This window comes from Pelecanus crispus, chromosome 10 (genome assembly GCF_030463565.1).
Source record: "Pelecanus crispus isolate bPelCri1 chromosome 10, bPelCri1.pri, whole genome shotgun sequence".
Classification (NCBI taxonomy): domain Eukaryota; kingdom Metazoa; phylum Chordata; class Aves; order Pelecaniformes; family Pelecanidae; genus Pelecanus; species Pelecanus crispus.
In genome coordinates this window covers 22,033,649-22,050,120 of record NC_134652.1, presented here as the reverse complement: position 1 = coordinate 22,050,120, position 16,472 = coordinate 22,033,649, and the positions used below count along the sequence as shown (strand labels likewise).

Below are 16,472 nucleotides of genomic sequence, written 5' to 3'. Positions count from 1 at the left end.
CGTGAGCTCCCCGCCGCGGTCCTGCCGGCCGGGCTGCACACAGGCTGTCACCCACAAGATGGTGGTGTAAGCACGGTTTTCTCCGCAGCAAGCATCCCATCCCCGGGCCTGGCATGCCTCTCGCTGGAAATCAGCGCCTGAACCTGCTCTTAAGCAAAACCAGGGGAAGGCTGATCATCATTGTCAATGAGAACAGGTGGCTCTCTGAAAAATCAAATGGGTCCTCTGGCCAGCAGAAGGCACATGTGATTTCTGGTCCTTTGATGCCTGGAGCTAGCACACATCCCCTAAAAAGTGAGTGAAAAACTTCCCCTTGATGCTCAGTCTAGAGATGTGTCTCCAACTCATTTTAGTCTGGGTGAGAAACTGGGACATCACTGAAAACACAAGCACTTAAAGGATCAGAGATTGAAACCTCCTCCTCCTCCTCTTCATGTTCACCTGAGGGATGCAGGTACCCTGCCCCCAGCTCTGGGTCCTGGACTCCCTAAGACTTTTTGAATCCACCACTCTCAGTGCGCTGGTTCCTGTTCATTTCAGTAGCGCAAGGGTGGAACCCCACCTCTGCCAGAAAATTCAGAACAGCTACTTCTCTGAACACAAAGGCTTTTGGTAATTACACATTTAAATGAGTTGTTTTAAGTGTGGAGAAGCAGTGGTCAAGGCAGACGTGAGCTTCTCAAAGCACTTCATCCTGTTCTCTCTGTATCACTGTCCAAATCTGGGGCCTCACTCAGCAAGTGGTAGGTGCAGTCATGGAGATGGGGGGAAATTTCCAAGGGAGTCCACTGACCTGTGAAGTTACTGTGAAACTAGGAGCAGAAACAGGTCTGCTCCCAAGAGCAGCATATCCTAATATTCACCAAAACCAAATCATCCGCCCCAGTTTTGATTTCCCCACAGTCTGACACAGATGTCACTCCCTGAACCTGCCAGTCTCCCCCTGCAGACACTCACACAAGCACTAAGAAAATCAGGCACACAGCTTTCAACTTTCACATGCTTACAGCCAGTTTGGCTCTGCTGTTCCCTGCTCCTTGGGGAGCCCCCACTGAAGTTATGCAGATAAGGCTGCTAAACCAGCCCCCCTAGGACCAAGGTCGCCATTCTGACCCACACCCTAAAGCCCCATTAATATCTGGGACTCCTTCCAGACCCACCCTGCTAGCATCAAATGGGCGGTGCTGTACTAGCTTGTCCTAATGAAGTTAGCAAGGCTTCAGGACAGCCCAAGCTTTGTAGGGTTGTTCAGACTTGTGAAACACCTACAGAGGGCTCTGACTCAATAAAGCCTTTAATTTCATGTCTAAGTACCATCCTTCACAAAAGAGAAGGGTAATTGCACAGAATGAAATAGAAACAAAAAAGAAACATTCCCACTTGTGTTTGAAAAACTGTTAGGGAAGTGAATAGCTTTTAATGTGTAATGAGCACCCACATCCTTCAGAGAGCTTTGGAAATCTTGACTATTAATTTGGTCATCTTTGTCTCCCTGCTTGGATCAATACAAAGATTTTCTACATGTACATTTTCAGACCCTTGTTCACTGTTAATTTTCCCTCTGTATCCATTTCCGTATCTTCCTCCTAGATTTTGTCAGTCACTGCCACAGAGATTCAGCAATGCTGTCTTGTAATCGCCACTGGTGTCATCCTGACAGGAGAAAAAAATAAAATAAATAAATTTTTTAAAAAAGTGAATGTGGAAGTTCCTCTGCATGCTCCAAGTGCTGACTTAGTCCGTGGAATATGCCCACACAGGAAAAGGGCTTTGGAAAGAGCAAGCCAGACTTCAGCAGAGCTACTGCCAGCTGACACACCATCAAAAGTGAACAGAGAAATGAGGCTTGTAGCTGCCACCTGAAATAACATGTATCAAGTCCAATTCTTTTCTTTGGAATGCAGGTGAGCAATTGACCATGGCTCCAGCCCACAGAGCGGCACAGACAAAGTCAGCACAAACGAGAGCAACCAACCCTGGTGTGTTCAGATTTTATGTCCCTGGGTATTTGTGTAGCATTCTCTCCCCTACAGGAAGGGAAAGGGCAGTATATTTAGCCCCAACACATGATATTTTGTTATGGTCATTTTGGTCTAGAGAAGCACTACAGAGAATATCACTAGATAAAAAATTTGCTCCCATTGAATGTTTTGTGATCACAGGTGTAAAGCCAGTTCCACTTCTCAGAAGGAATGAATATTCTGTAGGGACCCTTGAAGACTGATCATTAATCAACATGACAGACACTGACAGTGTCAATTAGAAGGGGCTTCATTGCAGAATCAGACTTCCCATGGGGACTGCTAAGGATAGGGCTTCTGCACCATTTGCACCGGGGAAGAGGAATGTCCCAGAGTCCTTAGGACAAATGGTAAAACCCAGCATTTCAGCCCTAATAGGAGAAGATCATTCACCCGGAGCTGAGACTCAAACCTCAAAAGCTGCAATAAGCTTTGACGAAGTTCAGTTTCTAAACCTATCTCAACACAGTGTAGACCAGGCCTTCCTCCAGGGTAAGTCAGTTTAAAAACCAACCAACCAACCAAACCAAAAAAGCCCCCCCAAAACCCACGAACCACCAAACTAACAACAAAAAGAAAACAAAACAAAACCAGCACTGTTTTGACTTATATGGCACTGGCTTGACGTAGTTAAGGACAGCAGAGAGAGAGAGGAGAAAATAGCACAGCAGTGTGGGAAAGGTGTAACAGAGAGGATTAAATGAAGCTAGATTCATCTAGGAGATCATGAAGTGCATGGATACTGAGTCTGGTCCATGAAAAACCTGGAGCAGTCTCTCCTTGGGTTTGGCTTTGCCCAAGTCACTTACAGAGCATACAATGTAACTCACGGTTCAGGCATATATGTCTCTCAAGGAGCTGATTGTTAATAGGCCTAATGAAGGAGAGCTATGATCTTAGCAGAAGTGATATTTTTACTGAAAACAACCATGGAAGCATCCCACAGTGCTGGACAGTTTCAGAATGAATGTGATGGCAAAGAACCATCAAGATGCTGCTTACCAGAATCATACTGGAGAGAGACTTTCCTGCAATATGCTTGAACTCAGCCTTTATGAGATTTAAGTCAACTTCACTTCGAGAAACGATCACCCTTATAAGAGTCCCATCATGAGTGCCGGCCCCCTGAAATAACAGATATATCAATCTGTGGTGTTAGTGGGTCTTCAAGGGATAAGCTGTTGCAAACCGGTCCAGGACAGGAGGAGTCAGCTTTCAAACATCACTTAGCACATGTTTTGCTTCTTTTTCTGGAGGGCCAACCCCCACTCCCCTCTCACAGGGGTCACTGTCAACACCACAAGCCCACTATGGAAATGTGCTGTAAGTCTTTGCACATGTCAAATGCAAAAGCAAACATGCTACAGAGTTGGAAGTGGGCACTGAATACATATTGTCCTTCTGCAGCACCACCCATACAACACTTGGCTTCAACCAATGTTGTTTAATCACTCACAGGAAAATTAACATCACATCAATAACAAAAATAATCACTCAGCTTTCCACAAAGTTGGGAGGGCTGACATCTTTTACATATCAGTTAAGAGTTACAAGGGCACTATCTGCAGATGCCTTATGTGTCCTCATTTGGAATTCTTTCATTTTATACTGCCATTGAGAGAATTGCTTCCTAAAAAGAAAATATTGTGGTTCAGTCCATAACTTAACACCATGGGCAAACTCCACCATGATCAACCTCCTTGAAAAGCATCTTCCAGAAGTTTTGTCCATGTTCCAGAAGGTGGGACTGGGCTCCTCACAGACTCTTAAGTCAGAAAAGCCAGACTTCCCTTGGTATCTCAAGCTTAAAGGGTACTTTTCTACCCAAGGTGTTTAAAGGGATTCTGCTACTACTTGCAACAATAGCACTAAACTTGCTGGATTTCACCAAAACCTTGGCTCTTCTGATTTGAATTGGTGGAAGCCAGGTTACAAGTTAAGTCCAGTACGAAAACAAGTATGTCACAATGAAGAGTCTTACCTTTAAAGCATGGTAGAGCCTCTCTGCAAAGTAGCAATGGACGTTCCTGGTGCATTTCACTAGGCATACAAAAAGGCTCAGTAAGAATCAATGGTAACTCCAGTCCAGGGCAGCAGGTAACAGAGATTCAACATGCTTCCCATTAATTCAGTGTGCCCCTGGGATCTGAATTTATCTTACCTAAGAAGTACCCTTTACTTCCTACCAGATACCTTTATGAAGTAGATCCATCCCATAACAGTCAACTGCTGCAGGAGAAAAGGCAGCAGACTCAGACAAAAGAAAGGGAAATGTAGCCACTCTTACCAATAGCCAGCATGGCATCCTCAAGTGAACCATTAGTTTCACTCTTGATAGAGTCTTCTATGCTCTTACCAGCCAGTTTCTGGTATTCTTCAAACACTGTTTGAAACACAAAGAACTTAAATCTTTTACCAAGCATCTGCTCAGGCAATTTGTGCCCAATATTTGCAGGTATTTGTTGTGTGGTGATATGAAAAGACAGACCCTGCTAGAGCAATGGCCACATTTGCACCAACTTCAGGAGGCTTTAGTCGAGCCCAGAAATCAGCTACAAAAACGGATGGCAACATTCACAAAAACCCAACCCATCCACGGATCCTAATTCCCTGCCTTCATTTGAAAATGCAAGTTCAGTCACATCATATTAATTTGGAAATCTGACCCTTCATTGCTGTCTTTAACCACAGAAATGAAGCAGACAACAGAAGGTGAGGCACAACTCTATCATTTGGTCTTGAATTTGTTGATGTCACTAGCTTCAGAAGCCAAAATAAAATCAAATTAAAATCTAGGACATGCTGCTCATGGCCCTTGGACTTTTAAATTATGACAACAGTTTGGGAAAACTTATTATTTCAACCAGAATTAAAAAAAAAACTCAGAAAAGATGAGCAAAACACAGGTGCAGATTCCAAGGTATTTGAACTCCCACATTAACAAAAGCTCAGCACCTTATACACTCTGAGTACTCTGGGGTTCAGAATTACAGATCTCAGTTTTGATTCCTAACTTTCAGACTAACAAAGAAGGAAAACTGCTGTGTAATGCAATGGACGTCTTAATGAAGTTTTCTCAGCATTCAAGATCAGATACCTAAACGTTAACACTCAGATACTTTGGGGAAAGGCAATACCACAGAACAGACAGATGGATACAACCTTCTCAACTCAGGCCTACTCTCCATTTAAAAAAACCCAACCAAACATACAAATTAGCTGCAACAATTACACTCAAGTTTTAAAGATAAACAGTTACAGGCTGTTTACATGCTTCGTGACACAGTAGGTCCCAAAGATTGGTTTCATCCTGACAACAACTAGCTGAAATTCAGTTCTTAAAGGCAGACGCAGCCAAAGACTAGAGACCACTTTTTTTTGTTTGTTTTCTAAGTGATGCTGGGAGATTAAATTTGAAACACGAGGGGGAGCTGGCCTCCAGGGCCTAGAAAACAGCCCCAGAAGGCCTCAGCCTGAAAAAGCTCAGACGTACCTAATTTATCACCAGCTCAATTTATCAGCTTAGGTCCAGCTGATTTACACAGTACTTGATATGCTTAGATTCAGCCGACCTAACAAAATCTGTTAGTCAGAGCCTTGCACTGCCTCAGAAGTCTTGAGATGACAAGGCCAGGTCTCTGCTGCACAGGGCAGCGGGCTGCTGAGGGCTCCCTTAGCTGCAGTGGGGTTAGTGTCTCTCCTCCCAGCAGCCTCTGCTGTCCTCAGAAGAACCCGGTGCAGAAATGCAGTGCGCACCCCGTGATTCTCTAGCACTGAATAACCAGCTACTTTTTTGGTGATTTTTTCCCAGAGGAACCCACATCCAAGGAGTCATGGGTCTGTCCACTGCATGTTCCTACCTGGTTATAAGGGATTCTCTCTCTCTCCCCTTGTGTTTATAAAAGCAGTTATACCATCCAGCCATCACCATGGTATAAGGACTCCTACATAAGCCACTTGATTTTCAGCAGCGCTAAGTCTTCATGAGTTTTCACAAAAGTGGCTGGCAGCTTTTGGTCACTGAGCGACCAAGGATTAGGAGACAGACTCAGGTACTTATTTCTGACCACCCATCTCTCCCATCTACAGCCCTCCCTCTTCTTTTTGACGAGAGTGATTTCTCATTTCAGAGGCTTGGGAGTATGGGCTCTGCTCCATACCTTTCAGCAAATGTGTGGCACTCCTTTTGCACAAGATAGTGATGAACTGTATCTCGTCAGTGCCCCGTATCTTCTCCCCAGCAGCATAGAGAGTCTGTAATTTAACACAAAATTTTTAGAGAGATATTCTGTGTGTGCAGCTGGTAAAGGAACAGAGCTTGGCTTAAGGCACTGCTAGAGTAAAGGGGTTTGAAGTAGCCTAAAACACTGCATGAACCAGAATCTCCTAGAATGGTTGATTACGAAAACCCTTGACCACGTCTTTTAGTCAAACTGAAGCAGCCACTGTCTCCACCCTTTCCAGGCCTCCTGTACCAGCTGGAGCAGCCAACAATACTCTTGAGGCTTCTTCCCTATTCTTTGCTGTCCTACTCCACCATACCCGTATACTTTTACACATCCAAAGCAGCTGAGGCCAAGCCCAGCTCTCGTCACTCCTCTTTGGAACAGCAACGCCCAGCAGTGTAGGCAAAATTTAAGAACCCCAAGTTGCTTCCGCTTGAAGACCACCCCTCCCCAAAGTATTGTGGCTCCAACCCTCTGCTGACCAGGACTCTGCTGCCCAGTGAAGCACTCTGAAGTTCAAGACAGGTGGGATACAGGCATATCAATGATCACAGCCATTTGAGAGTACCTCTGCGTCCTGGAGAGCCAGTGCTGTGTCCACGTAGAGAGTGGCGTTGTCCCTGTCACCCTATGAGAAGAAAAAGAAAGGTAACCATTTTGTCTCATGGAGATTCTTCCATATGTAAGGATCACAGCACACGTTTGGAGCAAAGATCAATCATCCTTCTTAGCTATCTATTTCTGCAGAGTACTCAAGCAGTAATGTTTCAGACAGCACAAGTGCTAACTCCTTCATTGAAAGGCACTAAAATCAGTCATATGAAGCAGAGCCAAAACCTGCTAAGTTATTCTGCTGCTAGGCAGGAAAATTCAGAAAACGTGATAGGATAAATGCATCCTAATATTCAGCATTGAGGGGACAGACCCTGAAAGAGTGGTGAATCATAGTTGAGGGGCATTTTTTTCTAAGACCCTTGTAGAGTGCAATGGCTTTACGCATATGTAAAACTGAGGTGTCTCCCTGCAGCAGAGCTGACTGTAAGTTCCCAGCTCTCTTACTACTGCTAAGGGACGGGGGGGAGGGGGGTGGTTCCCTGCTTCAGTCACATTGAAGCTGATACACAGATCCAGTCCAAGTGACATGTTTGTCTCTGCAGTTTATCTGGCAATCATGACTGTATTGCCTCTTCTATTGCATGTCTTCTCCAAAAAGGAAGAGAAAAACATGAAGATCTTTATGCCCTCATTTCTCTTCTCTAGCATTACCTGAAGAAGGCAAACCAGAATCTGTTCGAAGTAGCCACTTGTTTCTGACTTTATATCTTCTTCCAGATCAGAACCATACTCTACCCAAGGGAAAGAGAAGGACAAGGGAAGGATTTGTTATTTGGATGATACAGTCAGGATATTATCAGTCACCCAAGGACACACAATAGCCTGATGCTAGTCAAGAAGGTCGCTAGGGGAAAAAAACCAGGGCTGAGATCATCTCACACCCTCAATGATACCCAGGTCAGCATTCACATCCGACTGACTGACTGACTAGCTCCACTGATGTCCAAGGTATAAACACAAAGCTAATGTTAGAGATATAGTTTAAGGGACTAAAGAGATACCAAATATTTACAAATACATATTTGATAAATTCCCATCTAGAGTGTATTTAATGGGGAGAAAAAGCAAAGTGCATAGCTATAGTTTTCTTTGCATTCTGACAACGGCCTGCGTGGCCAAGCTGAACCAGAATTTGTGATTTGCTGACATTTTCCTCTAGCTGGATAGACAGTTAGAAAGGGGTTTTCAAATTCTCTCAGCATAGCCATGTTCTGTTTGCCAGGCTGAACACAGAGTTAAGTTGCACCTTCTTGCTTTTTCTTGCTGACAGTGCTAGTTGGTAAGACCATTCCTGCCGTGCAATCAGGCAGTCAGCATTACTCTGACCACACAAATCAGAGCCCCAGGCACTTTACCTTCTTTGTACGCCTTGATTATCTCTTTGATCTGCGCTTTTGTCCGGGATGCCAGGATCTCTATGATAACATCTTCACTTGTTCCTATACCCTTTAATAGAAAACATAGTGGAGAAATAAAGGTGGAGAAAGGCATCCAGTCATGGAGTATAATTTATTGCTAGAGAAGTATGGTCAAGTGAGGAGTTGGATGGCAGCAAAGTGTTAGGCTGTATGCTGAGCTGTGAGAAACTGTCAGGATGAAAGCTGGAGACACTAAGCACATCTGTTTTGAACATGGTTTCTTCTACTGAGGTGCCTAATTTGTAAATGATCATTTTATATAACCCTGCACTTCGGCAATGCATTTCTGGATCTGGATCTCTGATGACAGTGTTAGAGGGGCGTGGGGAGACCAGTGCTTGCCTAGTCAGTCCATCTTTGGATCATTTTAATAGACCTCTCTGGATCTGAAACTTGAAAAGATAGTGTATCAATAGGTAGGATCCCAGACAACACCAGCCTGGTCCTCGCACCACCACTCCTCAATTTCTTAAAGGTTTCATGTCTCAGGTGGGGCATCAGGGCAGCAGCTTTGTGTCATTGAGCTCCACTCACGAGAGGCACTGCAGAAAGCAGCGGAGAGATGTTTTACTGAAAACCTTCACCTGTGGGTGTTCATTCATTGCCAAAGCTGAGTTTAGTTTTGCTGTTGCCTTCCCCAGGCTCTGAGATACATATGTACAGAAACTCTCATACATTCCTAAATATTAACAGCCGTGTTTTCCCCCAGATAAGCATTAATAGCACAATTAACTATTTCTCAAAGGCTACTGCCAATAACGAGCTTAAACATGTAACAGTCCAGTTACTATCACTTGCGTTAATAACCACAGTCACAGGAAATTAACACTGGATCCGTGCTGCTACTTAAATATCAGCATGCAATTCACTTACCTTCATGGCATCATAGAGCTCCTTGGCATCATACTTGAATGGGGAGTACATGAGAGCTACAATGAGCCTCTCAAAGTCGCCACTCAGTTCATGCTTCAGGCTTTCAATCAGATCCTGTTAAACATGCACCACACAGTTACATAAAAGCCTCAGAGGATCTCTTTACTGCCTAGTGCCATTTCCATCCCCATGGCCTACAGCAATGAAGCTGAATGGAAGTATTGTGTTGATAGTTTATTAGAAAAGGTTCTGGGACTGAAAAAGGCACCTAACTCCATAATGGGATTTATCTGGGTCCTTCCACATTCCCTGTTGTCCCATTACTCAACCTTCTGCCCAGGTACTAATTAATTCTGCAGCAGAGTAGGAAAGATAAAAATCGTTGTCCACCCTGCTCTACTCAGTGAGCAGAACCAGGCAGCTAAAGGCCTTGAATTGAGCAAGGGATGTAGCTTCAGAGCCAGTTCCCAAAGCCTGCATATAAACATGCACCCAGGACTTTTGCAGAATCAGGCACACAGTCTGTTTGAAGATAGACCAAACTTTCCTTTCACTATAATGCAGGTTTTTAGGGTATGACTTACCCTGTTTTAGTGGGATGCAAGCATTCTATTCATTGTCCCATACTCACCCCACCCACCATTTGCTTCCCTTTCTTAGGCTCTTGCATGGCAGTCCCCCTTCCAGCAAGGGTCATTGGAGACTCCTGTTTCTATGCTGACACAAAAGCCTATATTGCTCTTTCCCAACACATTTCCTTCTTTCCCCCTCTTTAACAGTGACTCTCAGACAACTAGCTCCAGAGCACATCTGGTGGAAGAGTTTTCCCAGTAAAAGTATGAATTTATCAAAGATAGCCACAGAAAAACATGGTTTGTCAACAACTGCAGTTTGTTTTCATTTTCAGAATTTCCAAACAAATGTAATTAAATAAGTCTCTAAATTGAACTTTCTTTGGCATTTAAAAGGGCTCCAAACCAAACCAATATTTTACTCAAAATGCCACTCAGAAAGGTATAAATTTTTGTTACAGCTTCGAAAGTAGTAAGAAGTTACACTTCAAGTTAAAATAGATTTTTTAAAAATATTTCTGGTCAAAATGCATTTTACTAAAAAAATTACAGTCTTTGGGGGAAAACCAGTTTTTGCAACCAAAAATTATTTTCACACATTCACCCCAGGCCTTATAAATAAATATTAATCTACTTCTTTGCAGAAGACCTGCATATTGTTTACACTATGCTTGCAGGATGAACTATACACCCATGCACTACGCCCTGCATGCAGTTAAACAGTGACTGAATATGGCTTTGTTTTGGAAGAACCTTTCCAAACTGTCCTTTGAATGATTTGGCAATCTCTTGACGCTGCATATTGCTCCTATTGGTTAGGACATCAATTATAGCTTGTTCATCAGTCCCTGTGGAAGAAATAATAAGCCATAAACAGAGTGCACAGAATAAGTTGAGACTAGTCCAAAATCCCAATTCAACTATTCAGACAACCCTCCCTCATTAATAGCTTTCATAATGTAGAAGTTTAAGTATGTATCGAGGAAACTTTAATTTTTATTTTTCCACATTAAAAAATGGCATCTCTGGCTGCAATTTTCTTAAGGAATGACTTTCAACTGGGCAATTATAAGCAGAACATAGAATTTACACATGTGGTTGGAGTCAACTCACCAAGCCCTTTCATGGCCTTGTAAAGAGTCTGAGCATCAGGTGTGGGGTCAAAGTTTAAAGCACCCATCACGGACTTGCCCTCTGCTTCACTCTGAAAGAAGACAAAAAAAAACCAGAACATTTCACCACTTCTTTTCATCAGCTGAAGAAAAAGTATTTTGTAAAGTAAATTAGTATTATTCATTGCCTACACATGGGGAAGGCACAGAAGAGTGGAGGGGTTGGTTCAAAGTGTCTAAGTAGAACTCTGAAGAGAACGTAAATTTCCTGCCTCCAACTGCCTCTACCAGCCTTCAGCTCCTGGCAGAACCATGAAGTGCAAAGTATGACTGACACTGCTGCAACAGTCATTAGGTGCAGGCAGTCTGGTAGAAAAAGCTGAGTAGGCTAGACTTTCTTATTCACCTGTTAAATACAATCCTTCATAACATGTATGCTATCGTATTACAGTGCTATCAGGAACTGCATTTCTCAGTGGTTTGGTGCAGGGTAGTTTTTACCCATAGTTTTTTGATTTCATGCAGTAGTCATACTCTCACAGACCATTTTTCTAGGTAGTAGCTTTATTCTCCTGCTGCTGCTTGTGCACAGCTAATTTCAAGAAGGAAGCATCTCCACCGGAAGGATTTGGGCCAAGAGAGTATTTTGAAGGAACAGATCCATGTGGAGAAGTGCAGGTTTGATGTCCTCACCTGAACCAAGGGCCAACTACACAGGAATCCACCAGACAGATCCCCAAGGTACTGCCAGTGCTAGAGTCCCAGGGCAGAAAGACACACTGAGACTTATTCCAGTCACCACAAGGTAGCGGGGCCATCAACCAGAACCCAGGCTTAAGAGCTTGAATTTAACAAAAGCTGTTAGTCAACAGACTGGCTTGAATATAATGATACATCTCTAACAATAAGGTCCTATCAACAGGGGAGTACATGAGTGGTTAGTCATAGACAGTCATCACCACTTCATTCCAATAATGGACAGAATTTTTTCTTGCTTAGCAGCAGAGAGATTTTAAGTTGTCCCAGGAAACTACCATATTCTCATAAATTTACTTGCAGTGATATGGTCAATATTGAACTAATGTTATCAGTATGACTTGATGGATTTATCAATGGGGGTGGCCTCAGAGTCAGAGAAAAAGCACCTTCAAATCAGAGCTTACAGAGCAGAAGGAATCAATGTTGTTGTCCCATCTGACTTGCACAACACAGACCAAGTGCCACCCAGCAGCCTTCTGCTATGGTGTAAAACCACGCTGCTCTTATCTCCTGTGCTAAAGAGGGCTCTACCCCTCTTCTCCTAGAGTCTCATCCAACTCCTCCCCAGAGAAAAAGCCTTCAAGTAATTCTTGCCAGGTAGAAAAGTCTGTGGACATTCCCTTCAGGACCTCATTCCGGGTTTTTAATGAGAGGCTGGAAGATTAATGGCTGCTCAGGAGTGCCTGGCAACAAATGCCAGGTCTAGCCTAGCGCCGCAGTTGAAGCATACCCACGCTGTGCTGCATGGACACTCAGGCTGGCTCTGGGCAAACCAGCTCAAGTGTCCTGGTTGAGTGCTTTGCTGGAAGATATAGATGGCCCCTTTGCCAGCCAAGCTCTGGGAACAGTGACAAGCAAGCAAGAGGCAATGATGAGTATCAAGAGAGGCAGTATGTTCACCAATCAGGAAGATCTGGAAAAGGTCTTCCCTTTGCAGAAGTCTGCTTTATAGCCAGCACAGAGACAGACCCATGTGCTACCACACCCTGCTCCCAGCAGAGAGAGCGGCTACAGAGCTGACAGTGTCAACAGGGAACTTCTCACTAGATGCAGATTTGTGTCCCAATAACTACTGCACAGCAAATTTAAGGCTGTGGTGAAGCTGTCACTGCAGAACAAGCAATGACAGACTAAAGCACTGTCACCCCCAAAGGTTTGTCATCAGTCTGGAACAGGACGTTTGGCTGAGCTGGTAGGACCACTGCAAGTGCTCCTTTTCTGCTCCCCTGTGAAGTCAGCCAGCACCATCACAACTGCCCTGGAAAGCAGGTTACACTCAACCATCTGATTTTGCTCTGAAAAAGATGGACAATCCTCTCTAGCTGCATACAAGGGCTCATGTGAAAGAAACACTCTGGACCTGTGCCTGGTGACTGGGAGAAAGAGGGAGTGCAAAGCTGAGCTTTCATTTGGAGGCAGCAGAAACAACTTAATAGTCAGGTTTTTGGTACTAATTCCAATAAACATTTACAGCCCATCCTGGCTCAAGTAGCACACTCATGACTCACTCATACGCCTCATTCTCTGTGTATTTAATTGTTCCAGCACAGGTACAAACACAACCGGTTTCCAGAGTAACCCTGCTCAGTTTGGTCTTGTTTCCCAGATGAATTGATCCTACAATTACCTAACTGAAACTGATACTCAAGGCATCTGTGTAACGCTCATGTGAAGATGAACAACTGGCACAAAACCAATGGAATCAGTGTACCTGACAGCTGATGCTCTGAAAAGTTTTACCTATAAATGAAGGGGAAGGGAATTAAAAGTTTTTCTACCAAAATATTTTCAAACCTAAATGGTAGTTTATTGAAAAACTGGAATTTGGGGACAGGTGGGGTTACTGGTTTTTTTCAGTGGAATGTTTCCAAAAAAGTTTCACATTTTTTCATGCCGTTCACTTTTGAACTCTATTTTTTATGAAGGGTTTGGAAAACCAAAACAATTTTCTACCATCCTTCCTTTGCCCTCTCACCTTCTCTTCATGCCTCCACGGCCTACAATACCAACAGGTAAGATTGCTGGAGGTTTCAAGGGCTTTTCTCCTCCTTTTCTCACTCTCAGTTTTTAAAAAAGATTTCCAGTTTGGGGGGGTGGGGTGAAACAGATCAGCAGAAAGGGAAAAATTAAAGTCAGAGCTACTCCAAACTTTGGAAAAAGTCCACTTTACTGTACTAAACTTCCAAATGAAAATAGGGAGGCAGAGGGAGATCAGCAGAAAGGAAGATTACAATTTTAATCTTTTGGGGAGGGGAGAGGGGCAGAAATCATGGTATCTTTTGAGATCAGGAAAGTTGCCTATCTGAAGTCTATCTGAAGGAAAGTAGGAATTACTGTGGTATTCCCCAACACCCAAGGTGTTTTTTGTTGTTTCTCCAGTTGTTTCTCCCAACCCCTCTGCTGCAAAATTGTAACTGAGAACCTGAAAAATGGTCATGTCCATGCAAAGTGGTTTCTCACTCCTTGATGATGTGTTGCACCTGAGGTAGTATAATACACTGCTAGACAGCTCTCCTATGCTTCCCGGGCACCTTTGCCGGCACATGGCAGCAGAGGCCCTTTAGAGGCTCACTGCTCAGCTCACCCCCTGTACAGGCTGCTGAAACATGAAGCCTTCTTCACAACAAGGCAGAGGAAGGACACAAAGCTTTCCAAAGATGACACAAAAGCAGTCAAGAGAAAGCCTGTGCACTACTGCCAGTGGTGCTGGGCAGGGGACTGGGCGGGGGAATATGACTTCTCTACCAGTATCCCTCCATCGCATGTCTCCAGCAGGTCTCCTGTAGGTCTTGGCTTATAGGTATCTGGAGATAAAGTCTGGGGGTAAACCTGACTTTCCACATAGGCTAATGGGAGAGCTGCCATCAATGGCAACAGAGCTATGCACATCACCAGAGCTGCCTCCTGCCTGGCCTGAGCCATACACTGGAGGCTGCCTCAGCACACCCCACAAGCATCCCCCCATCCTGCCACATTCCTCCCAAAGCCACAAGAGTTTAAAAGAGAACATACACAGCATTTCTGGCTCCTAGCAGACAGACAGGGTGTCCAAGTCCACATCGTTGTTGCAATATTAAAAACCCACCAAGGAAAAAAGACACTGCGGCTTGACCACATCTCCCTTCATGACGACAGCCTGCCAGCACAACTGGGGACCAGAATGGGGACAGGCCAGTGCCCTGAACTCAGTGCCACAAGAGAAGGGAGTGGATAAAGAGCCTGCAGCTTTCAGACCTAATGCAGGCCTCAGCTGTGTTACTTTGCTGCTCCCTGGTACTGTCTCCCCATGTACAAAAGCATACAAACACCCCCTGCACCACTTTCAACTGAAGGACCAGGGAGAGTCTGCTCTTCTCAAAGCCGGTTCACACCTTCCTTAATCAAGGTTTTGGAAGTGCTGGAAGCTATTTTATAGGCAGAAAAATCCATAAATAGGTCTGGCTGATTTTTAAAGGGAAACATTTCATTCCCACACAGTGCCTGTGCAACTTGTAAGTCGATGTGTCTGACTTCAGTATTTCCTCTACTTACCCAGGCCTTCCACCATGCCATTGCAGTCTCAGTAGCGATACCTGGGTCTGTTGGTGAAGAAAACCGCACATATCACACCTCATGGTTAGGGAAACTGAGATTTGAAGGGGGTGGAGGGAGAAGAGAAAGAAAGAAAAGTTCTTTTCAACAAACTTACCACAAGAAAATTGGAATAACTGTACTCCTCAGGAGGCTTATTCCCTCTGGAAGCTGCAGAATGTACCTGACCTCTCTGTGCTGGGAACACGCAGGTATGAACCTCCCTTATCTACAAATTCCATGGGGCAACGCCCTCAGACTTGACTCAACCTGTTTTTTCACATATGATCTCACAGGGGGGATCAAGTTGCTTAATAAATGAGGCTTCCCTTGTCAGGAGCCCTACCTTCACCCGGTTGACTAAAGCTCATTGTAATTTTTCCACTGCTTCTCCCCACACACACCCTTCCCCACTAACATTTTGGCCTCTGGCACCGACACAACATGCAAATTACAACTGGGTAATTTTTCAGCATAAAACTCCACTGAGACTCCGTGAGTTCTGCTACAACAGAATAAGCCACTCACTCATTATTACTGACTCTCTCTCTACCAATCTGGAACACAGCAAAACAGTACTCAAGAAACTTAACAAACCCTCCTCTACCTCCCTTCCTTCAAAAAAGCTTATTTAAAAAAAACCCAAAACAACCCCCAAACCAACCAACACACACAGCCACACCCCACACCATACATGTCTTGCATCTTACAGTAAAGCTCAATAAAGCAGCAGACTGTGCACAGACTTGGGAGGTTCCCCCCAAGTCCTCCTTCCATGACCTGGTGACCCACCTAGTGGATGAAGGAATCGCTGCGGATGTCATCTACCTGGACTTCAGCAAAGCCTTTGACACCATCCCCACAGCATTCTCCTAAAGAAGCTGGTAGCTCATGGCTTGGATGGGCACACTCCTCGCTGGATAAAAAACTGGCTGGGTGACTGAGCCCAGAGAGTTGTGGTGAATGGAGTTAAATCCAGTTGGCAATCGGTCACAAACTGTGTTCCCCAGGGCTCAGTTTTGGGGCCAGTCGTGTTTAATATCTTTATCAATGATCTGGATGAGGGGATTGAGTGCACCCTCAGTAAGTTTGCAGATGACACCAAACTGGGTGGGAGCATCGATCTGTTTGAGGGTAGGAAGGCCCTGCAGAGGGACCTGGACAGGCTGGACCGATCAGCTGAGGCCAACTGTATGAGTTCAACAAGGCCAAGTGCCAGGTCCTGCACTTTGGTCACAACAACCCCATGCAATGCTACAGGCTTGGGGAAGAATGGCTGGAAAGCTGCCTGGCCGAAAAGTACCTG

At 44.5% G+C, this 16,472-nt stretch overlaps 1 protein-coding gene across 3 annotated transcripts; it reads right to left on the bottom strand.

Annotated features, from left to right (window-relative positions):
• Nucleotides 1–1,596: 1,596 nt before the first annotated feature.
• Nucleotides 1,597–15,454, bottom strand: LOC104037185 (annexin A8). Of its 3 annotated transcripts, XM_009491052.2 has the most exons (13): nucleotides 15,285–15,454; nucleotides 15,128–15,174; nucleotides 10,839–10,929; nucleotides 10,479–10,573; nucleotides 9,154–9,267; nucleotides 8,218–8,308; nucleotides 7,514–7,593; nucleotides 6,816–6,875; nucleotides 6,182–6,275; nucleotides 4,309–4,404; nucleotides 4,003–4,061; nucleotides 3,024–3,146; nucleotides 1,597–1,653 (listed from the first exon to the last, which is right to left on the bottom strand). In XM_009491052.2, the coding sequence occupies exons 2-13, from the start codon at nucleotides 15,146–15,148 to the stop codon at nucleotides 1,597–1,599; spliced, it is 981 nt and encodes a 326-aa protein (XP_009489327.1). In that variant the 5' UTR covers nucleotides 15,149–15,174; nucleotides 15,285–15,454. The 3 variants fall into 3 exon arrangements, with proteins under 3 accessions (XP_009489327.1, XP_009489328.1, XP_009489329.1); XM_009491053.2 differs by lacking the exons at nucleotides 7,514–7,593; nucleotides 8,218–8,308; nucleotides 15,285–15,454 and having other exon boundaries at nucleotides 15,128–15,148; XM_009491054.2 differs by lacking the exons at nucleotides 10,479–10,573; nucleotides 10,839–10,929; nucleotides 15,285–15,454 and having other exon boundaries at nucleotides 15,128–15,148.
• Between the last annotated feature and the right edge of the window lie 1,018 nt (nucleotides 15,455–16,472).